The 20268-nt window shown below is 40.8% G+C and overlaps 1 protein-coding gene across 1 annotated transcript in view; it reads right to left on the minus strand.

The window, feature by feature from the left end:
* The window catches only part of LOC145415400 (UDP-glucosyltransferase 2-like), a 37036-nt gene that overhangs the window by 11832 nt on the left and 4936 nt on the right, over positions 1-20268 (minus strand). Inside the window, exon 2 of the mRNA XM_080284684.1 lies at positions 911-1532. Coding sequence (XP_080140810.1) covers positions 911-1532 — 622 coding nt within the window. The remainder of the gene's footprint in view (positions 1-910; positions 1533-20268) is intronic.

Raw genomic sequence — 20268 nt, forward strand, 5'->3', positions numbered from 1 at the left:
CACCATTGCTACGACATCGCATCAGAGGAAATAGTTATAGCATGTTGAGAGGAGGAAATGGATTGGGCAGGGATGGTGGGTGTTAGGATAACCCGGAGGGAGTTTGGGTTGCAGAAACGCTTGTTGTTGTTAGGTTAAGATTCATTTCTAAAGTTATGGCTGTAGTGGGCATGGAAGAGCAGTTTGGGTGTCTGGGATGGTCGTATGGTAGGTCATGAAGATTACACTCAGCAGTTATGCGTAATGAATACGATGAAGTTTGATGTTAAGAGCCGACTATTCTCAAAAGGGCGTATAAAAATGGGGGGGGAGGGATGGAAAGAAATAACGTGCAGTGAGTGGAACAGAGCTGGGACATGGGCCAGGGATGTAGTGAGATGGGTTGGAGCCAAGTGAGAGGTCCTCTGCAGACAGACATTGTAAGCTAGCTCTTTCAGCATGGCAGAGGAATTGTTCAGAACTTTATCCAGGATTAAGAACAGGAAGAAAAGAAAGCAAAAGAACATGAGGGATCAAAAGTTAAGAATGCTCTAGTCTTATCCACCTGTCCTCTTTGAATGAATGTGAAACGTAGACACGAGGCTTTTGACGTGCCACATACGGAAATGGATCGAGAAACAAGAAGTGCTTTGGAGAATCCCAGGCTCATGATACTGCATGTCATTTTCATTCTATATTCTAAATGACACACAAATATTATAATTCAGAAGTATCGTACTTAAGTTTATACAGAACTAATGTTTCATCAGCCATCCTTTGAAAACCGACTAATAGAATTGCGGTTCACTACAGAAGCATCCAACAATAATTTGTTATTCCAGGCTAGTTTCAGGGAAAAACCTTCCATATATTGATGCTAATTTCATTAATTATGTCCACCGATATAACAAAAGACATCATCAGATCATACCTTCGGCAGTGGCTGAGGTTGCTTGGCATTAATAGTGCCAACCTCGACCTGGGTAGGTAGCAGTGGCACTGGCCCATCTAAGCTGAAGTGACCGTTGATCAAGGTGAGGGAGCTGTTAAAGTATAGGTCCTCCAGTGGAGGCATATCAGGGAAAAATTCCTGAAGAAGACTTTGTATACGGGGAATAACAATATACTTGTTTTTGGCAAAGGTTAGCATCTCACTCGGCAGGTTGACAGCTCTCTCTAAGAAAGTCATGTGGTTGGTGAAAGGCTGAAAAAGGGAGGGAATAACGGACAGAGGAAGCCAGTTCCCTTGCATCGTTAGGTGATTATATTCCACACCTGGAGTGCAGATATTGATGAAAGCGCCTTCATAACCCCAAAGAAAGGGGACAGCAATTTCATTACCATATCCAATAATAATTATGGCATGATAAGTATTTCGTTCCTTCCAGAGTTTTTTGATAGCCTCAGAAGACCACATTTTTCTCCCTATGGCCTCGGCAGCATTCATGCCGAAAGAATAAGTGCGCATTATGCTTTCTGCAACATCAAAAATGTTGGCATCATCAATTACACTGTTGTCATCTCCCGTGCCCACTTCCCTCACCCTCTCGTGCCTGTGGGAGAAAATCACGGCTAAAATATCATGTTCATATATAACAGTAAAAACAATATGTTTTTAAGATACTGCACATTGCACGTCATAACTAGTCATGTGAACAAAGCAAGTGGGATCACTGTTAAGCTGGTAGTAAGGTGTGGATGCTTATTTTGGACACAACACTAAAACTATTATTTTGGAAACTGTTGAAGCTACAACACATCACTGGAAGGCATATAAAATATAAAAAGTAACAGACGTTATCTTAGTAACGTTTCTGGATTCTTCACCATAATGCAAAAAAATACCATCATGTAGTGCCTTGAACACCATACAGCACCAAAACCATGTTTATCAGAGACTGTTAAACCTGCAGCAGATCTACTAAAATCTCAGGTAGGGTTACTTTTACATTTTTTTTTTTTTAATGTACAACAGTGCACTACATATCTGCTGCAATGTCTAAATATGTGTAATGTAAAAGTCGTGTGCTGCTTGATCTCGATATTTCACTGATTGCGTGCTGAGGAGTTGATGATAGAAGAACGACAAGGATGCTGATTTTTTCTGACATCACATTTCAGTGCCACTACGCCACCTCTATGTCCCGCTCAGTGCCCAGCAGAACATGACATTGAAGGGGGCATACCATCACACTCCTGAACCCACTACTAATAAATGAGGGTAACAAGAATGTTGCTTTTTTAATAACACCGTACTTAGCATTGGCTGGAAGTAGAGATTACAAATTGATGGTAGCAGAGGGATACCAACAGCCCAACAAACCTGCAGAATAACTCCAGCTTAAAATCATACACCTGTCACTTCATCTACAGCCTCTCTCAACATTAAATTGTGGAACCGCAAGGAGTATTTTGTGCCCTATCCGTTATCTGTAGCCACCTGCTTGTGAATATCCTGGTTTCTTGGGGGTAATACTTTTGCTACGCAAATAATATTTCCTCAAGTGTTGGTGTTAGTACTCAGTCGAGGTCTGAATGTCTGGCAAGACTTTATGCACCATCCAATAAGATGTCTTGTTCCCTGCCTCTGGTGACTTTCAATAGAGAGCCGATGCGTTGACATCAGCGCACCATGACACCCGTCATGATGGTTCAACACAAATATCCAACGAAGGGCTTAAAGTCGTCTCTTGTTTCTTCTGGGAGGCAGGCAATTTGTCTGACAGTCTCAGCTGTCCGAGGTAATTGACAGCAAACCCTTTGCTGTTTCCTCCTACTTTCTCTATACTCATTTCAAAGTCAAAGGTGGCTGTTGTGCATATGTATGCAACGACTTACCTCGCTCTCGTATTCCTGAACTTGATTCTTCTGAATTCTCTACTCTCTGGCTTCGGCTTGTCATTCTCTGACTAAATATATCTGCACTGTTTACTTATCCCCTAATTCTACTATCAAAAATTCTTTGACTGTCTTACTTCTATGATGGAACACATTCTATCCATTTCTCTTTTCTCTGAAGTCTCCATTCTAGGAGATTTCAATGTTCACCACCACCTTTGGCTCTCCTCTCCTTTCACTGATCCAACTGGTGAACAACCCAACATCTTTTCTATCCTTAACCAGCCACATCCCGTTGACGTATATTTACGTCCACACGTTTTGTCACTGTCAGTCCCGTTGATGTATATAAACGCGCAATAAATTGCAAGGTCCCTAATTGGCACAATTATCAATTTTCGCATGTGATTTTTGGTACGTATACAAGGAACACCTTCCTCTACAAGATGCCAGGGAGGGACAATGCCTTACCCTGCATGCCATTGTCTCGGCAATTCACTTGTTACTACTGACCTGGCCAGTAAAGACATGTCGTGCCACGGTACGAAATTCAGGGCCAGAGTGATTCCCCAATCGATGACAATGTGGAGGACAAAGTTTACATAGCATTAGAGGAAGAAACAGTCAGAAATGATGATCAAGTAATGTTGCCAAAAAAGGTCAGGTATGTTGATGTGTTTGGTGAGTGAAACAATGCTTATATTCCCTACATTACTGTGTGAAAACCAATATACTCTCATACTACATAGAAATTCGTACCAAATAAATAAATAAATACCGTTTATGAGTGGTGTGGAATAATTACCCTTCCATAGAACTCGTTTTCTTTAGAGCCAGCCTGATAGAAAACCCAGTAAGGTAAGGGGTACTGCTACCTGTATCGAGTATTTTAAGCATCAGGTGAGTGATTTCTCTATGAATATTCGATGTTTCTCACCAAAAGTGGAGGTTTGAACCCAAAAAAAAAATAGTATCTAAAATTGGTCGGGATTGAGGGGAGTCTGTGGTGGATAATAGGTCGGGACGGGGTGGATTAATGACCTAGAGCAGCTTGTACAGCACTTTACCAGTATCCCTGACTGCCTTGGAGAGAGCTCCAACATACTTGACCTCTTCCTTACAACTAATGCTTCTGCTTACACTGTTAATCTTTCCTCTCCGTTGGCCTCCTCCGATCACAGCCTTATTACCTTGACCTGTCCTGTCTCTCCAGTACAGCCTATGGACCCTCCAAAAAAAAGTCGTATGTGGCACTTTGGAGCTGCGGATTGGGAGGACATAAGGCAGTACTTCTTTGATTTTCCCTGGAATGACTATTGCTTCCATGGCTGGGAGCCATCCGAGTGTGCCTTGCGCATTACGGAGGTTATTCTCTCGGGCATGGAAGAACATATTCCCTTCTCATATCCTTTGATTGATGCAAGAAAGCCTTGGTTAAATCACGGATGTTCTAATGCTGTTTGCAACAAAGAGGGGGCCTATAAAAGGTACTAGCCAACCCACCCCTGAAATACATCTTGTTTATGTTTCTGCCCAGAATTGTGCTAAGTCTGTTCTTCGCTCTGCTAAAAATAACTTCATCCATACTAAATGTTCTCAACTCTCCAACTTGAATTCTTCCTGCTCCTTCTGGCACCTTACCAAACACCTTTCTAACAACTTTACCTCATCGTTCTTCCCTCTTCTTTTCTATTCTGATAGCTCTGTAGATATTTCTTCCACTGATAAAGCAGATCTCTTCGCTCAGACTTTCTCCTCCAATTCCACCTTAGACGATTCCGGTGCAGTTCCTCCATAACTTCCCTCCTCTGCCTTCCTCATGGCTGACATTAAAATTTCTTCAGTTGATGTATTTTCTGCCATCACAGGCCTTAATACTAACAAGGCATATGGGCCTCATGGAGTCCCTCCTGTTGTCCTCAGGAACCGTGCTTCTGTGCTTACACTCTGCCTAGGTAAACTCTTTCACCTTCGTCTTTCAACTTGTACCTTTCCTTCTTGCTGGAAGTTTGCTCTCATTCTGCCAGTCCCAAAGAAGGGTGAGCGTTCCCAACCCTCTAACTATCTCCAATTGTTTTAACATCCTGTGTCTCACATGTTTTCGAGTCAATTCATAACTGAAAATTTTTAAAGCATCTTTCCTATTACAACCTTCTTTCTGATCGTCAGTATGAGTTCCATCAGGAACACTCCACTGTCGATATTCTCACCTACCTTTCAGACTCCTGGTCATCTTCCTTTCGGGACTTTGGCAAAAGCTCTGCCATTGCACTTGACATCTCAAAGGCTTTCGATCGAGTCTGGCATAAATCTTTAATTTGCGAACTGCCCTCTTACGGTTTCTATCCTTCTATCTGTGCCTTTATCTATAGCTTCCTTTCTGGTGGTTCTATAGCCGCTGTTGTAGCTGGCCATCGTTCTTTTCGTAGATCTATCAACAGTGATGTTCCTCAGGGCTGTCCTATCACCAACTCTCTTCCTTTTTTTTCATCAATGACCATCTATGCTATACATCTAACCCTGTCCACTCATACGCTGATGATTCCACCTTTCACCTTTCCATTCGGTTCCCACAACGTTTATCTCAGCAGTTACATCAAGAAACAGGGGATGAGGCTATGGCACACCTAATGTCTGACTTGGCTCGTATCTCTGACTGGGGTAAAAATAATCTTGTTGTTTTTAATGCATCAGACTCAGTTCTTACACCTATCAAACCGTCAAAATCTTCCACAGGAGTACCCACTATTTTTTTTTTTTTTTTTAATAACAGAACGGAGGACGGAAAAACAAATGGGAAAAAAAAAATCCATATACCAGATTACTGGTGTCCTCTGTTCATAAAATATCTGTAACAGTTAGACTTGAACAGTTGTAGGTTGAAATTTGGAGGAAAACAACTCTGGGGAAGCGAGTTCCAGAGAGATGCAGTTCGGGGAATGAAAGAATTCTGATAGGCAGAAGTTCTGCAATATGGTTGAGTGACATTCCAGTCATGAGCGCTACCAGATGCCCTTGTAGCATGAGGGAAGACATGAAGAGGTGGCACCATGGATGCAACTTCGTCTGAGCATTTGCCAAAAAAATATCTGTAAAATAATGCAAGGGAGGCAACATTCCTTCTTACTTGCAGGGGAGGTAGTTTATATGTAATGGCAGGGTTGTTAATGATTCTAACAGCTTTATTCTGAATTTTGTCTAGTTGTCTTAATGCAACCTCTCCACAACCATCCCACAAGGGTGAGCAATATTCAAGCTGAGAGCGCACATGACTCTTATAAATTATAGCTAACTGCTCATTGGCGAAGAAGTTACGGACTCTGTACAATAATCCAAGTTTCTTTGAGGCGGTTTTAGCAAGTGATCTGACATGAGAGGTCCAGCTGAGGGCACTGTTAAGTGAGACACCAAGAATTTCAATACTTTTGGAGATGGGAATATTAGTAGCACTGAAGGTGATGTACGAATCTGGCAATATCTGTCTATTAGTAAACTGTATATATTTAGTTTTACTAGCATTAAAAGAGACAAGGTTGTTTTGTCCCCATTCACTGATTGTAGATAGATCTTGATTTATGGAGATGGCTGTACTGAGTTGAGAGGTAGAGATATTAGACTTTGTAATTAGATGTCTGAGTGTGAATGAACTATGTAGTGTTGAGTCATCTGCATATGAGTGAATGGGATTGTGAGTGACAGATAAGAGATCATTAATATGAACCAGAAATAGGGGTGGCGCCAGAACTGATCCCTGCGGCACACCGGCATTAATTGAGTGGAAATTTGAATATACATCATCTACTTTTACTCTTATTTTCCTGTCACTAAGATAAGAAGAAATCAAAGGAACAAAAGACGTTAGTCCATAGCAAGGGAGTTTGGACAGCAGGGAACGGTGCCATACTCTGTCGAAAGCTTTAGAGATATCAAGAGCTACTGCTTGAGTTTCTCCAAAAAGATCAATTGACTGATGGATGGTATGAGTTAAGAGATTGAGTATGTCAATGGTGGATCTTTCGCGGCGAAAACCGTATTGTCTATCACTAATTAAGTTGTTGGATTCAAGATGTTTAACAATATGCTTATTAATTAAAGTTTCAAATACCTTACCAAAAGAAGATGTGACAGCTATTGGTCTGTAACTGGAGGGGTCAGACGAACTTCCTTTCTTCGGAACTGGGTGGATATTGGCTTCTTTCCATGAATTTGGGAATAAAGAAGTACGTATGCATAGTCTGAATAATTTAGCTAGGACAGAGGCAAGTTCAGGGGAACACTTTTTCAAAACAATTGGCGGAATTCCATCTGGGCCTGGAGCTTTGTTGGTAGGTAAATTGTCTAGGATGGATTTTACGAATCTTGTCTGTATTTTAAGTGGGGCAATTTCGGGAGAATCAAGTTCCAGTACTGAGACATTCTGGCTGGTATCATCTATGGTAGGGTTTCTTGCAAAGGTACTAGCAAAGATATCTGCTTTCCCACGTGGGTCATTTGTAATATTGCCATCTGAAGATTTTAGTGGAGGAATGGAAGATGACTTGTTAAAGTTATTATTGAAAGAATTAAGAGTTGACCAGAATATTCTGTTGTCATTAGGGTTGTTAAGTAGTTTTGATGCTTGCTTTTGAAGAAAGTTTGATTTAGATAGATTTAATACAGCTTTTGCATGATTTCTAGCAATTTTAAATTGGGAGAATGATTCAGATGTTTTTGATTTTAAGTAAGAGTTATATGCTAATGACTTTTGGGCTGTTGCTCTGGCACAATTGCCATCAAACCATTTTCGAGAGTTTGATCTTTTAGTGAATTGTTGACTTGGTATGAATAAATCCATACCAGCTAGTATTAAGTCGCAAATGTGGGACTGGGTAGAATTGGGATCACTAGAGAAGAAAGACTGCCATGGAACATCAGCAAGATAATTTCTAAATCCATCCCAGTCTGCCCTGTCAAAGTGCCATCGGGTCACCCTGACAGGTTCGGAATGGGGAGGTGTAGGAGGGTTAACTAATGAGGCTTTGATGAGATTGTGGTCAGAGGATCCAAGTGGTGACAATACCTCTATCCTGTATTGATCTGGATTATTTGTCAAGAATAAATCCAAGAGATGGGCATTATGGTCAGGATTATCAGGTATTCTGGTTGGTTGCTTTACCAACTGGGTGAGATTAAACGATTCCGCAAACAGCCCGCATTCTAGACCAGCGTCGTCAGTCCGGGCAGAATGCAATAACCATTCAACATTGTGTATGTTAAAATCACCCAAAATGGTAATTTCATTGCCAAGGGCAAGGGCAAGGTTACTCAACTGAGTGGATATGGAATCAAATACACTGGGTTCCGAAGAAGCATTGGGGGAACGATAAACTACACAGATATATTTGGCAATGTTTTGGCAATTTAATTTATATAATGAGTAATCAAAACTGGATGAAGTGAAGTTTAAAATAGTATCAACTGCATATTGGGATTTGATATAACAACAGGTGCCGCCCTTGTTTCGAAAGTTTGTAAGGAGATGGTAACCGGGAAAACAAAATGGAGATATATCGGTAGAGGGTGAGATTCGTGGTTCTGTGAGGAAAAGGGCCAAAGGGGATATGGACTGAAGGAAAAAATGAACTGAGTTTAAATTTGTGGTAAGGCCGCAGATGTTGGTAAAGAATAAGGCCGTACCGTCACCTCTTTGCCGACGAGCATTCCCAGAAATAGCAACAGTCGCTGCCGGCACAGTCGCTTGATGACGACCCGGAGGACCCTGTGCCTCCAGCCCTACCCTGCCGGTGGTGGCAATCCGAGGTACCACCTCATTTGATTGTAAGATTGCAGTGGCCATTACTAAAGATGTGAATAGAAGGTGTGATATGTTATGCGCATGTAGTGTGGTGTAGACAGTTGAAGGTAGAGGTATTATGAGAGCATGCTGGCCTACTCTCTGTGTAAATGAATGCACTGAAAATGTTCAGAAAAGGGAGATGGTCAGGATCAAGTCCTGAGGGCTGGTGAAACGGGAGCTCCAGCTCTCCCTATCACCAGCTTACCATCAACCTCGGGAGTACTGCCATGTTCGACTGGTGCTACAGTCTACTCCTAATGTTTAATAATATCCAGCTCAATCCTGCATCATCCTTGAACATGCTTGGGGTTTCATTCACTCGAGACATATCTTGGAATGATCATATTTCATCTCTTGTATAATCTTCCAAGAGATTAGATGTGCTAAGCCGAGTACCTTCTTTACTTCTTCACAGTTGTTGATTTTTTATACACGGGTTTTATTCGCCCGTGTAGAGTACAGCTCTCATGCTTGGGAAGGCTCCCCATATACAGGTCTCTTCAATAGAGTGGAGTCAAAGGCTTTTCATCTCATTATATCTCCTCCTCTTACTGCTTCCCTTCAACCTCTGCCTCTTCACCGCACTGTTGCATCTTTATCTCTTCTCTGTCGCTACTTCAATGGTCACTGTTCCTTTGAACTGTCTGCTTGCATCTCTCTACCTCTTCGACGGGTGTGGAACACCCATCTAGCAACAAACTCTCATCCTTTTTCTGCCCAACTCTCTAATGTAGGAGTTAACCGTTACTCCCAGTCCTTCATTTATGCAACAGGTCAACCCTGGAACTGCCTCACTCTGTATTTCGTACTTCCTCCGATCTCCAGTCTTTCAAATGCAGTGTGTCCTGGCATCTCGAAATGAACAGATCTTGCATTTGGCTCTCTTTTGTATTGTTTTTGTTTTTTTCTTGGAAGGAACGGTATCACGGGATCCTGGCCTTTGGTTCCATCTTTCTTGTATTAAAAAAAAAAAAATTAATTGTGAAAACCACTACAAATGTATTAATATATCAGCCTTCTCTTTCTTTTCTGGTGTAATATTAGGTAAAGTTAGGGCTAGGATCCAAAAAAAAAAAAATGTAATGTTTCAGGTTTGGCAGCACACTTCTTAATTTATAGTTTATCTTTATTCCATGATAATTATGGGAGATATTTTCCCCCAGAGCGGTTATGCTCTCTGCTTTTTATAAGAGTCATCCCTGGTTAGAGTGCAGAGGAAAACCTGAGATCGTTATTTACAATTCAAGCAGTTTTAACAACCCAGAAATTATGTTCTCTTTAATCTATCTATCTATCTATAGCCCGACGCCCTAATCCCGCAAAGGGTGGCTGCAGACAAAACGCCTCCAAGTCGCTCTGTCACCCACCATTTGGCAACGCTCCCCCCAGCTCACTCCCCCCCTTCCTCATATACCTCTCAACTCCATCCCTCCACCTCATCCTTGGTCTTCCCCTCCCTCTCCCTCCCTCCACCTCACCTACATGCACCCTCTTATTCTTTCACATTCCAATCTGTCCACATGTCCAAACCACCTCAGTGTATTTCTCCTAATCCTCTCAGCCACATCCACATCCACCCCACAGCGTACTTTCACTTCTTCATTCATCAACCTGTCCCTCCATGTCACTCCACATGCTCCTCTCAGGTAACTCATTTCCACTGCTCACTCTTGACTTGTTCCCTTCATGCAAGGTCCATGTCTCGCTTCCATACGTTAGGGTAGGGATCACAATACTATCATGCAGTGACTTCTTAACTTCCATATTCACCTCCCTATTTCTTATCATTGCTTTCAGTGAACCATCAACCTTCCTTCCCTGCTGTACCCTTGCAAGCACTTCATCTCCCAAAGTTCCATCCTTACTCATCACACTACCCAAGTACTTGAATGCACTCACACTCTCCATATCCTCACCATCCAACATCACTGTGCATTCTGTGACTTCATTCCTCTCAAACACCATAACATTACTCTTGTTTACATTAACTTTCAGATTCCTCTTCCTACACACTCCCAAAATCATTCACCAAACCTTGCAACTCCCATTCCTCTTCACTTAACAATACCGTATCATCAGCAAACAACAACACAGGAATCTTCCAAATCTCACCCTCATTCATTAGAGCCACCCCCACATCCACTGCCCTACCTTGCACCTCCTTTACAACCCCATCCATAAATATATTAAACAGCCATGGAGACATCACACAACCCTGTTTCAGTCCCACATTGAGATCAAAGAACTCACTCAGATCACCATCAACTCGCACCGTAGCCCTAGCTCCTTCGTACATACTCTTCACAGCACTAAACGATTTCCCCTCCACTCCATATATTCTCAATACCTTCCACATACTTTGTCTATCTATTGTCATACGCTTTCTCCAAGTCCATGAAGGCAGCATACACTTTCTTTCCCAACTCTAGATACTTCTCCACTAAACATCTTAGAGCAAATATCTGATCTACACACCCTTTTCCCTTCCTAAATCCTCCTTGTTCTTCTCCAACTAGCTCCTCTGTTGTATGCCTAACCCTATCAATGAGTATTCTACGATAAATTTTTCCAGTCACACTAAGAAGGTAAATACCCCTATGGTTACCACATACTTCTCTCTCCCCTTTTCCTTTGTATAAAGCAGCCCTGTGCAACCTGCGGCCCAAGGGCCGCATGCGGCCCTCAAAGGCTTTCAATGCGGCCCTTTCTCCTAAAAATAAATAAGCTATAGTGCGGCCCTCAGAGAGAGAGAGAGAGAGAGAGAGAGAGTGTTACCAACTAGAGCCCACCGAAGGTTTGATTAAAATATTAAATTCATATTCTTGTGTACCAATTTTACCATCTTTTTCCTCTTTCATTCACTAGGGTACAGATTTTAGTTATATTAGAACAGAAAATAACATATTACTTGAAATTTTTAATTATTAGTACATATATAGATTGAGTGATCCTTGGCTGTCTGTCTATGAGTCAGACACGTATGATTCACGTACTGTAGTATGGTACATGTGTTCCCGCCTGAGAGTGCCACTGCCTCACCAGTCTCCGTTGCGACTTAATTTGTTGTGGTTGATTTGTGATTACCGGTACTCTAAGTGTCTAAACTTCGTTTATATTGCAGTTTTGTGATTGGCTTTAGAAAACTTGCAAGCAAAACATTTTGAGAATTATATATCACTGCTGAGAATGTGGTAGAACCGTAGAACTGCTAAGATTTATAAACCATGAATTGATCAATAGCTTACAACTGAACAGTTATTGTTACATAGCCAATTTTTAACCTGTTCTTTACCGATGGCTTACTTTTCATAATTTTTGAAAATTATATATCAGTGCTGAGAATGTCGTTTAACCGTAGAACTGCTAAGATTTATAAACCATGAATTGATCAATAGCTACAACTGAACAGTTATTCTTGCATAGCCCATTTTTAACCTGTTCTTTACCGATGTCTTACTTTTCATATATTTAGGCTACCATTCGACAATTTTAAGTAAGTGAGGGAGTGTTTTATGGAGATGAGGGGGTTACTATATGTGTCTACTGAAAGATTTGGTGCAGATATAATGATTTCCTTCCTAATATGGCTAACAACAGTTGATTATATTTAGCTTGGGAGAGAGTCGGGAGAGAATGGGTAACTCATCCCGAAAGATAATGCACTTAATTACCTCTATAATCGATTTATGTATTTTATGTTAATCATTCACTTGATTTTGCTAAGAAAATTTATACAAAATTATTAATTTTATTGGAATCTATTACATTTTTCTTAAAGCCATGTTTTACTAATTATATATTTTTCTCAGCAGGAAAGATCTTATTGTACTAACAATGGCTTCAAGTAAAAAACGCAAAATTTCAGAGGAAAACCGGAGTTTTCAAGAGAAATAGACTGAACAATATTTATGCATACAATCAGGGGGGAAAGCATTGTGCCTTGTGTGCCATGAAACCATTTCTGTTTTAAAAGAATAAACATCAATAGACACTACATCACAAAGCCCAAAGAATATGAAAATATGACAGGTGAAGCACGCAAGGAAAAAATATAATTCTTGCAGAAATCTCTGAAAGGACAACAGTCATTGTTTACAAAGAAAGTTAAGGAATATGATGCATCTCTCAAAACAAGCTTCTTGATTAGTCAAATCCTTGCAAAAAGACTCAAGCCCTATTCTGATGGTGAGGTAGTTAAAGAATGTTTGTGTGTAGCCTCGGACAATATGTTTCCTGACAAAATGAAACAAGTTGAAAACATAAGCCTTTCAAGATATACTGTTGCTAGAAGAATAGACAGTCTTTCAGGGAGTATTGAAAGTACAATGGTCAAGCGAGTTAGTGCTTTTTCTGCGTACTCTCTTGCTCTTGATGAGAGTTGTGACACCACAGACACTGCACAACTTGCTGTGGTGTTGACAATGACTTTAATATTACAGAGGAAATGGCTTCACTACAAAGCATGAAGGGGACCACAACAGGACAAAATATTTTTGATGAATTGGAAAAAGTACGAGTATTGGCAAGGTTTGGACTGGACTACACTAATTTAGTTTGCATTACAACAGATGATGCTCCTGCGATGTGTGGTCAAAGAAATGGGGTTGTTGGATTACTGAAGACCAGAATGGAGTCTCAAAATATTGGCTCAGGTTCACTTATTTTCCTGCATTGTATCATACACCAGGAAGCTTTATGTGCAAAGACAATAAACTTTCAGCATGTGACTAATATTCTTGTGAAAGCTGTCAATTTCATTAGGTCAAGAGGTCTAAATCACCGCGAGTTTCAGCAGTTAATGGCAGACATTGAAGCAGAGTACAGTGATGTGAAGTATTTTTGTGAGGTCAGGTGGCTAAGCAAAGCAGGAATGTTGAAGAGAGCATATGAACTTTTGGAAGAAATTGTACTGTTCTTAGATATGAAAGGTAATGCTATCCCTGAATTGAGAGATAAGGAATGGAGATGTGATTTAGCATTTTTAGTAGATATAAGTGATCATCTTAGTGCACTGAATGTTTGACTTCAAGGAAAAGATCAACTAATAAATGAGTTGTTCTCACTGATCAAAGACTTCCAGATAAAATTGCGTCTGTGGGAGTCACAAATTAGAAACCATAACTCAGCCCACTTTCCTACACTGAAAAACCATGACACTAGCAACCTTCAGTATCAGAAGTATGGTGACAAGTTGGCAGTCTTACAAGAGGAATTTTCAGAAAGATTTAATGACCTCAAAAAACATTCACAAGCCACTGAAGTCTTTGCTTCTCCTTTTTCTGTGGATGTGGAAGCAATTCCCGAGGACATGCAAATGGAAATAATTGAACTACAATGCAATGATGAACTAAGAAAGAAGTTTGATGATAGTTCAGTATACCAGTTTTATAAGAAGCATGTATCAGTGACAGTGTATCCAAAACTGTCTGCTCATGCAAGGAAAATGATGGCAGTGTTTGGTAGCACATATGTATGTGAGCAGCTCTTTTCAAAAATGAATCTGGTTAAAAACAAGTATAGGTCTTCACTTACTGATGAACATTTGGAAAGTACCCTGCGTGTAGCCACATCATCTATACAGCCTGATATTGATGAGTTGGTGTCCCAAATGCAACATCAACCGTCTCACAAGGGTAGCCTTTCATTTGCTCATTGATGGTAAGGAAAATATGTCTGCGTTTGATAATTCTTATTTTAATGATCCCAGTTAACCAATAACAAGTAATTATTTATATTTGTACGCTATAATAATAAGGTAGCCTTTCATTTGCTCATTGATAGTAAGGAAAATACTTTTGTTTCGGACAATTCTTATTTTTATGATCCCAATTTAAATAAAATCAGTAACAACTATTTATCTATCTTTATCAGTATAATTCCACATAATAAGTCTTCGATCGTAGTAAATAACGTGAAGTAGTAAGGTTATGTGGCCCTTCATACCAACAGAGTCGTGACTAGTGGCCCTTTGGGAAAAAAGGTTGCACACCCCTGGTATAAAGGAACAATTATACCTGATTTCCAGTCCTCTGGAACCCTTCCCTCTTTCCAAGCCAATCTACCTAACTTCCATATCCACTCCACTACAATCTCACCCCCATACTTCAGCATTTCACCACACACTCCATCAGTTCCTGGGGCCTTTCCCATCTTGATCTTCATTGCTTCCACTACTTCCGGCCTACTGATCTCTTTCTCCCTCCTCTCATCTCTTCTTCTCCCAGCCATTCCCCAACCACTTATACTCGCACTGCTCTCACTCTCTGCATTCAACAAATCCTCAAAGTGCTCCTTCCATCTCCTCAATTTCTCTCTCTTCTCTACTAACAATCTATTATTCCTATCTTTCACTCCCCTGCTATTACGCCTTTCACACTGCCTTACTTTCTTTATCTCCTTCCAAAACAATTTCTTACTCTCCCTCCATTTCACACTCAAATTCCTCCCAAACTCTTCATCCACTTTCTTTTTACTCTCCTTCACCAGTCTCTTCACCTCCCTTCTCCTGCTCACATATATCTCTCTCTTCTCTCTCTCTCATATTCTCCCCTACCTCTACTTGCTAGCCATTCACTATATGCCTTCTTCTTTCGTTCCACTGCTCGTTTCACCTCATCATTCCACCATGCTGTCCCTTGCACACCCCTACATCTCCTCCTCACTCCACAAACCACCTCACATGCTGCGCCTATCTCTTCCGTGAATATCTTACATACGTCTTCCACCCCTTCCATCTGCTCTAGCTCATACCTTCCCAATCTTTCTTTCACTATGCTCTTATACTCTGTCATTTTCTCACTATCTTGCAATTTCTCCACTCTTCTCACAGGAGCTGCTTCCTCCTGTCTTCCCTTTCGTCTCCTCAACCACTTTCTTTGCAGCTCTACTTTGCTTTTTATCGACTGTAAATATGCATGTATTGTACTATTAATTAGGGTTGACAGTTGACATATTTGAAATAATTCCTCCTCCCACTCATCTATTTCTAATATTGATGTCCCCTGTATTAAACCCGTTTCCTCGCCTGACAGTCACCAGTTGATGAGTGCAAGTGTGTAATATAGAAAAGTATTGGGCATTCGCAGTCGATGGTGGTCTGTTGGATGAGGTTCTTCACTTTTTGTACATATTTGGTAAATATATTATACCATCTCGATTAAGTTGTCCTAATTAGGGCCGACAGCTGACGTATATGGAAATGTTCCTCACTCGTCTGGTTCCCTTTCATACATTGATGTTTCCTATATTAGGTTGTGCCTCGACTGACAGTCGCCAGGTGATGAGTGCAGGTATGTAATGTAGAAAGGCATTACATATCTGCAGTCGGTGGTGTTCTGTTAGTCGAGGTATTTTTACCATTAGTGTAGGTCTAGCTATTTTTCTCTGTAGGATTTAGTATAGGTTAGCGATCTGTCTGTTAGGTGATTAGTTTTAGGGTCTTTAAATTAGGTATTTATGTTTATGAATAATGTAAGGTCAAAATATATATATATATATATATATATATATATATATATATATATATATATAATAAAAATAAAAATACAAAAAACAATACAATAAAAATTATATATATATATATATATATATATATATATATATATATATATATATATATATATACACGTGTGCATGAAAGTGTGTCGGTATATATGTATGGAGGTGTGTGTGTGTGTAGGTATGTATATATATATATATATATATATATATATATATATATATATATATATATATAATGTTTGTATATGTATGTATATAAGTGTATACGTATATATATACACATATATGGCCTTAATGACCAGGGAATATGGCCCCAATGGTCGATAGACCAAAAAAACAAAAAACATTCTCCTCACTCTACTTTCAAGCACCAGGCAACAAAGTAAATGGGTACTTTATTACACTTTCAACAACTTGGCTGGTGGGACAAGTACTTGTATTATACTTATACATGTTTTATATATGTATTTGTTTGTTTAAATATTTAAGTGTATATAATATCCAATCATTATGTTATATTCTTGGATGAGGATCCTCCTCCTGCCGAGGGCCGGGCCGGAGAGGAATCCATTCAAATTAGGTCAAGAGATTCCCAGGTCATCTAAGTTCCCTGAGATGTGGGTCGGTACTTTGTGCTCAGGCACTGAACGTGTACACCACACCAACTTCCATACTGAGGCCGTGTCTTGTGTCTTGCACGTCTTCCACAACGGAGACTGTACCTGGAATATGGGCGGCCACAACTTTCTATTTGATCCCGTGCCTGGTGTTACTTGCTTAGTTTCCAGTGGAGGACTCTTACTAATTTCCCCGGGAGGTATCAACTAGCTTTAACTTACAGTCCCTTAAGTATGGACAGGGACCTGAGAATTTTCTATTAAATACTGTTTATATTGCTTTGTGAGTACCTATAAATGTAAATAAATGTATATAATTTTACTTCTTTGTTTCTCTTGACCATTTCGGTGTGTATTGTGTGAGAATCCCTAAAGAATACCTTTACAGTCAGGCAGGGTGAATCTCCTCTGCCCCATGTTAACTGCCCTGTATGTTCCGTATTTCTCCAGCACCTGGTACACAATAATGTACGAGAAGTCCTGCAGTTTGAGGAGTAGACTGTAGCACCAGTCGAGCAGGGCAGTACTCCCAAGGTGGATGGAAAGCTTATGACAGGGAGAGCTGGAGCTCAGGTTTCATCAGCCCTCGGGACTAGTTCCTGACCATTCCCCTTTGCTGAACTTTTTCAGTGTTTCAGTAACACAGAGAGTAGGCCAGCATACTCTCCAGTACATGTTTCTCTAAATGTCAACACCAAACTACATGCACAGTACACACTACACTTCCTTTTCAAAATTAAAAAAGAAACATGGCTGTAGTAAATCAGGCTTCGGAGTCCCCAGGGGAGGGACTATAAATTCCCCCACCATCCGCCCCTCTCCTGGTGACGACTCAGAGATGCCTGGAACCACTGTCTGACTCACTTCTTCATTTCTGCAACATTCGCGGCCTTTCCTCTTACTTTCTCTCTGTCAAACACCACCACTCCTCCTCCAAACCTCACCTTCTCTTCTTGACATAGACTCAGCTGTCTGAGGCAACTGACAGCACACCCTTTTCTGTTTCCTCCTACTTTCTCTATACACATTTCAAAGCCAAAGGTGGCTATTGTCTATATACACGCAATGATTTATCTTGCTCTCGTGTTCCTGAACTTGATTATTCTGAATTCTCTACTCTCTGGCTTCGGCTTTCTTGTCATTCTGTGACTAAATATATCTGCATTGTTTACTTCTCTCCTAATTCTACTGACTGAAAAATTCTTTGACTATCTTACTTCTACGAAGGAACACATTCTATCCATTTCTTCATTCTCTGAAATCTCCAATCTAGGAGATTTCAATGTTCACCACCACCTTTGGCTCTCCTTTCCTTTCACTGATCCACCTGGTGAACAATCCTACATTTTCTCTGTCCTTAATAACCTAGAGCAGCTTGTACAGCACCCTACCTGTATCCCTGACTGCCTTGGAGAGAGCTCCAACATACTTAACCTCTTCCTTACAATGAATCCTTCTGCTTACACTGTTAATCTCTCCTCTCTGTTTGGCTCCTCCAATCACATCCTTATTACCTTAACCTGTCCTATTGCCCTGGTACAGCCTGTGGACCCTCCAAAGAAACGTCGTCTGTGGCACTTTGGAGCTGCGGATTGGGAGGCCCTCAAGCTGTACTTCTTTGATTTTCCCTAGAATGATTATTGGTTCCATGGCCTGGAGCCATCTGAGTGTACCTTGCACATTACGGAGCTTATTCTCTCGGGCATGGAAGCATACATTCCTTTCTCATATCCCTTGACTAATGCAAGAAAGCCTTGGTTTAATCACGCTTGTTCTAATGCTGTCCGCAACAAGGGGAGGGCCTACAAAAAGGTACCAAAGCCAACCCACCCCTGAATCACATCTTGTTTAATTTTCTGCCTGGAATCATGCTAAGTCTATTCTTCGCTTTGCCAAAAATAATTTCATCCGCACTAAATGCTCTCAATTCTCCTATTCGAATTCTTCCTGCTCCTTCTGGCACCTTGCCAAAAACCTTTCCAATAACTTTACCTCATCATCCTTCCCTCCTCTTTTCTATTCTGATGGCTCTGTAGCTATTTCTTCTATTGATAAAGCAGATCTCTTCGCTCAGACTTTCTCCTCCAATTCCACCTTAGATGATTCCAGTCCTGTTCCTCCATTTCTTCCCCCCTCAGACATCCTCATGGCTGACATTAAAGTTTCTTCAGCTGATGTATTTTCTCCCATCACTGGTGTCAATACTAACAAGGCATAAGGGCCTGATAGAGTCCCTCTTGTAGTCCTCAAGAACTGTGCTTCAGTGCTTGCACCCTGCCCAGGTAAACTCCTTCACCTTTGTCTGTCAACTTGTACCTTTCCTTCATGCTGGAAGTTTGCTCTCATTCAGTCAGCCCCAAAGAAGGTTGACCATTCCCAACCCTCTATCCTCCAATTGCTATAACATCCTGTGTCTCAAAAGTTTTTGAGTCAATTCGTAACAGAAAATTATAAAGCATCTTTCCTATCACAACTTTCTTTCTGATCGTCAGTATAGGTTCCGTCAGGGACGCTCCACTGGCGATTTTCTCACCTACCTTTCAGACTCCTGGTCATCCTTTTTTCGAAACTTTGGCGAAAGCTTTGCCATTGCACTTGACATCTCAAAGGATTTCGATCGAGTCTGGCATAAATCTTTAATTCCCATAATGCTCTCTTACAGTTCTATCCTTCTATCTGTGCCTTCATCTATAGCTTCCTTTCTGGTTGTTTTATAGCCGCTGTTGTAGACGGCCATCGTTCTTCTCCTAGATCTATCAACAGTGGAGTTCCTCAGGGCTCTGTCCTATCACCGACTCCCTTCCTTTTATTCATCAATGACCTTCTAAGCTGCACATCCATCCCTATCTACTCGTATGCTGATGATTCCACCCTTCACCTTTCTATTCAGTTCCCACGACACTGATCTCAGCAGTTACTTAAACAAACAAGAGATGAAGCTGTGGCAAACCTAATGTCTGACTTGGAACATATCTCTGACTGGGGTAAAAATAATCCTATTGTTTTTAATGCATCAAAAACTCAGTTTTTACACCTATCAACCCTAAACAATCTTCCATATTAGTACCCATTAATGATTAATAATATCAGTCTTAATCCTGCATCTTCCTTGAACATGCTTGAGGTTTCGTTTACTCAGGACTTATCTTGGAAAGATCATATTGCATCTCTTGTAATATCTGCTTCCAAGAGATTAGGTGTGATAAGCCGACTCCGTACCTTCTTTACCCCTTCACAGTTGTTGACTTTATACACGGGTTTTATGCGTCCTTGTTTAGAGTACAACTCTCATGTGTGGGAAGGCTCCCCACATACAGCTCTTCTCAACAAAGTGGAGTCAAAGGCTTTTCATCTCATCAACTCTCCTCCTCTTACTGGCTCCCTTCAACCTCTGTCTCTTCGCCGCACTGTTGCATCTTTATCTCTTTTCTCTCACTACTTCAATGGTCGCTGCTCGTCTGAACTGTCTGCTTGCATCCCTCCACCTCTACGACGGGT

This window comes from Coenobita brevimanus, chromosome 102 (assembly GCF_032717465.1).
Source record: "Coenobita brevimanus isolate Jiangsu-jjx chromosome 102, ASM3271746v2, whole genome shotgun sequence".
In the NCBI taxonomy this organism is placed as follows: domain Eukaryota; kingdom Metazoa; phylum Arthropoda; class Malacostraca; order Decapoda; family Coenobitidae; genus Coenobita; species Coenobita brevimanus.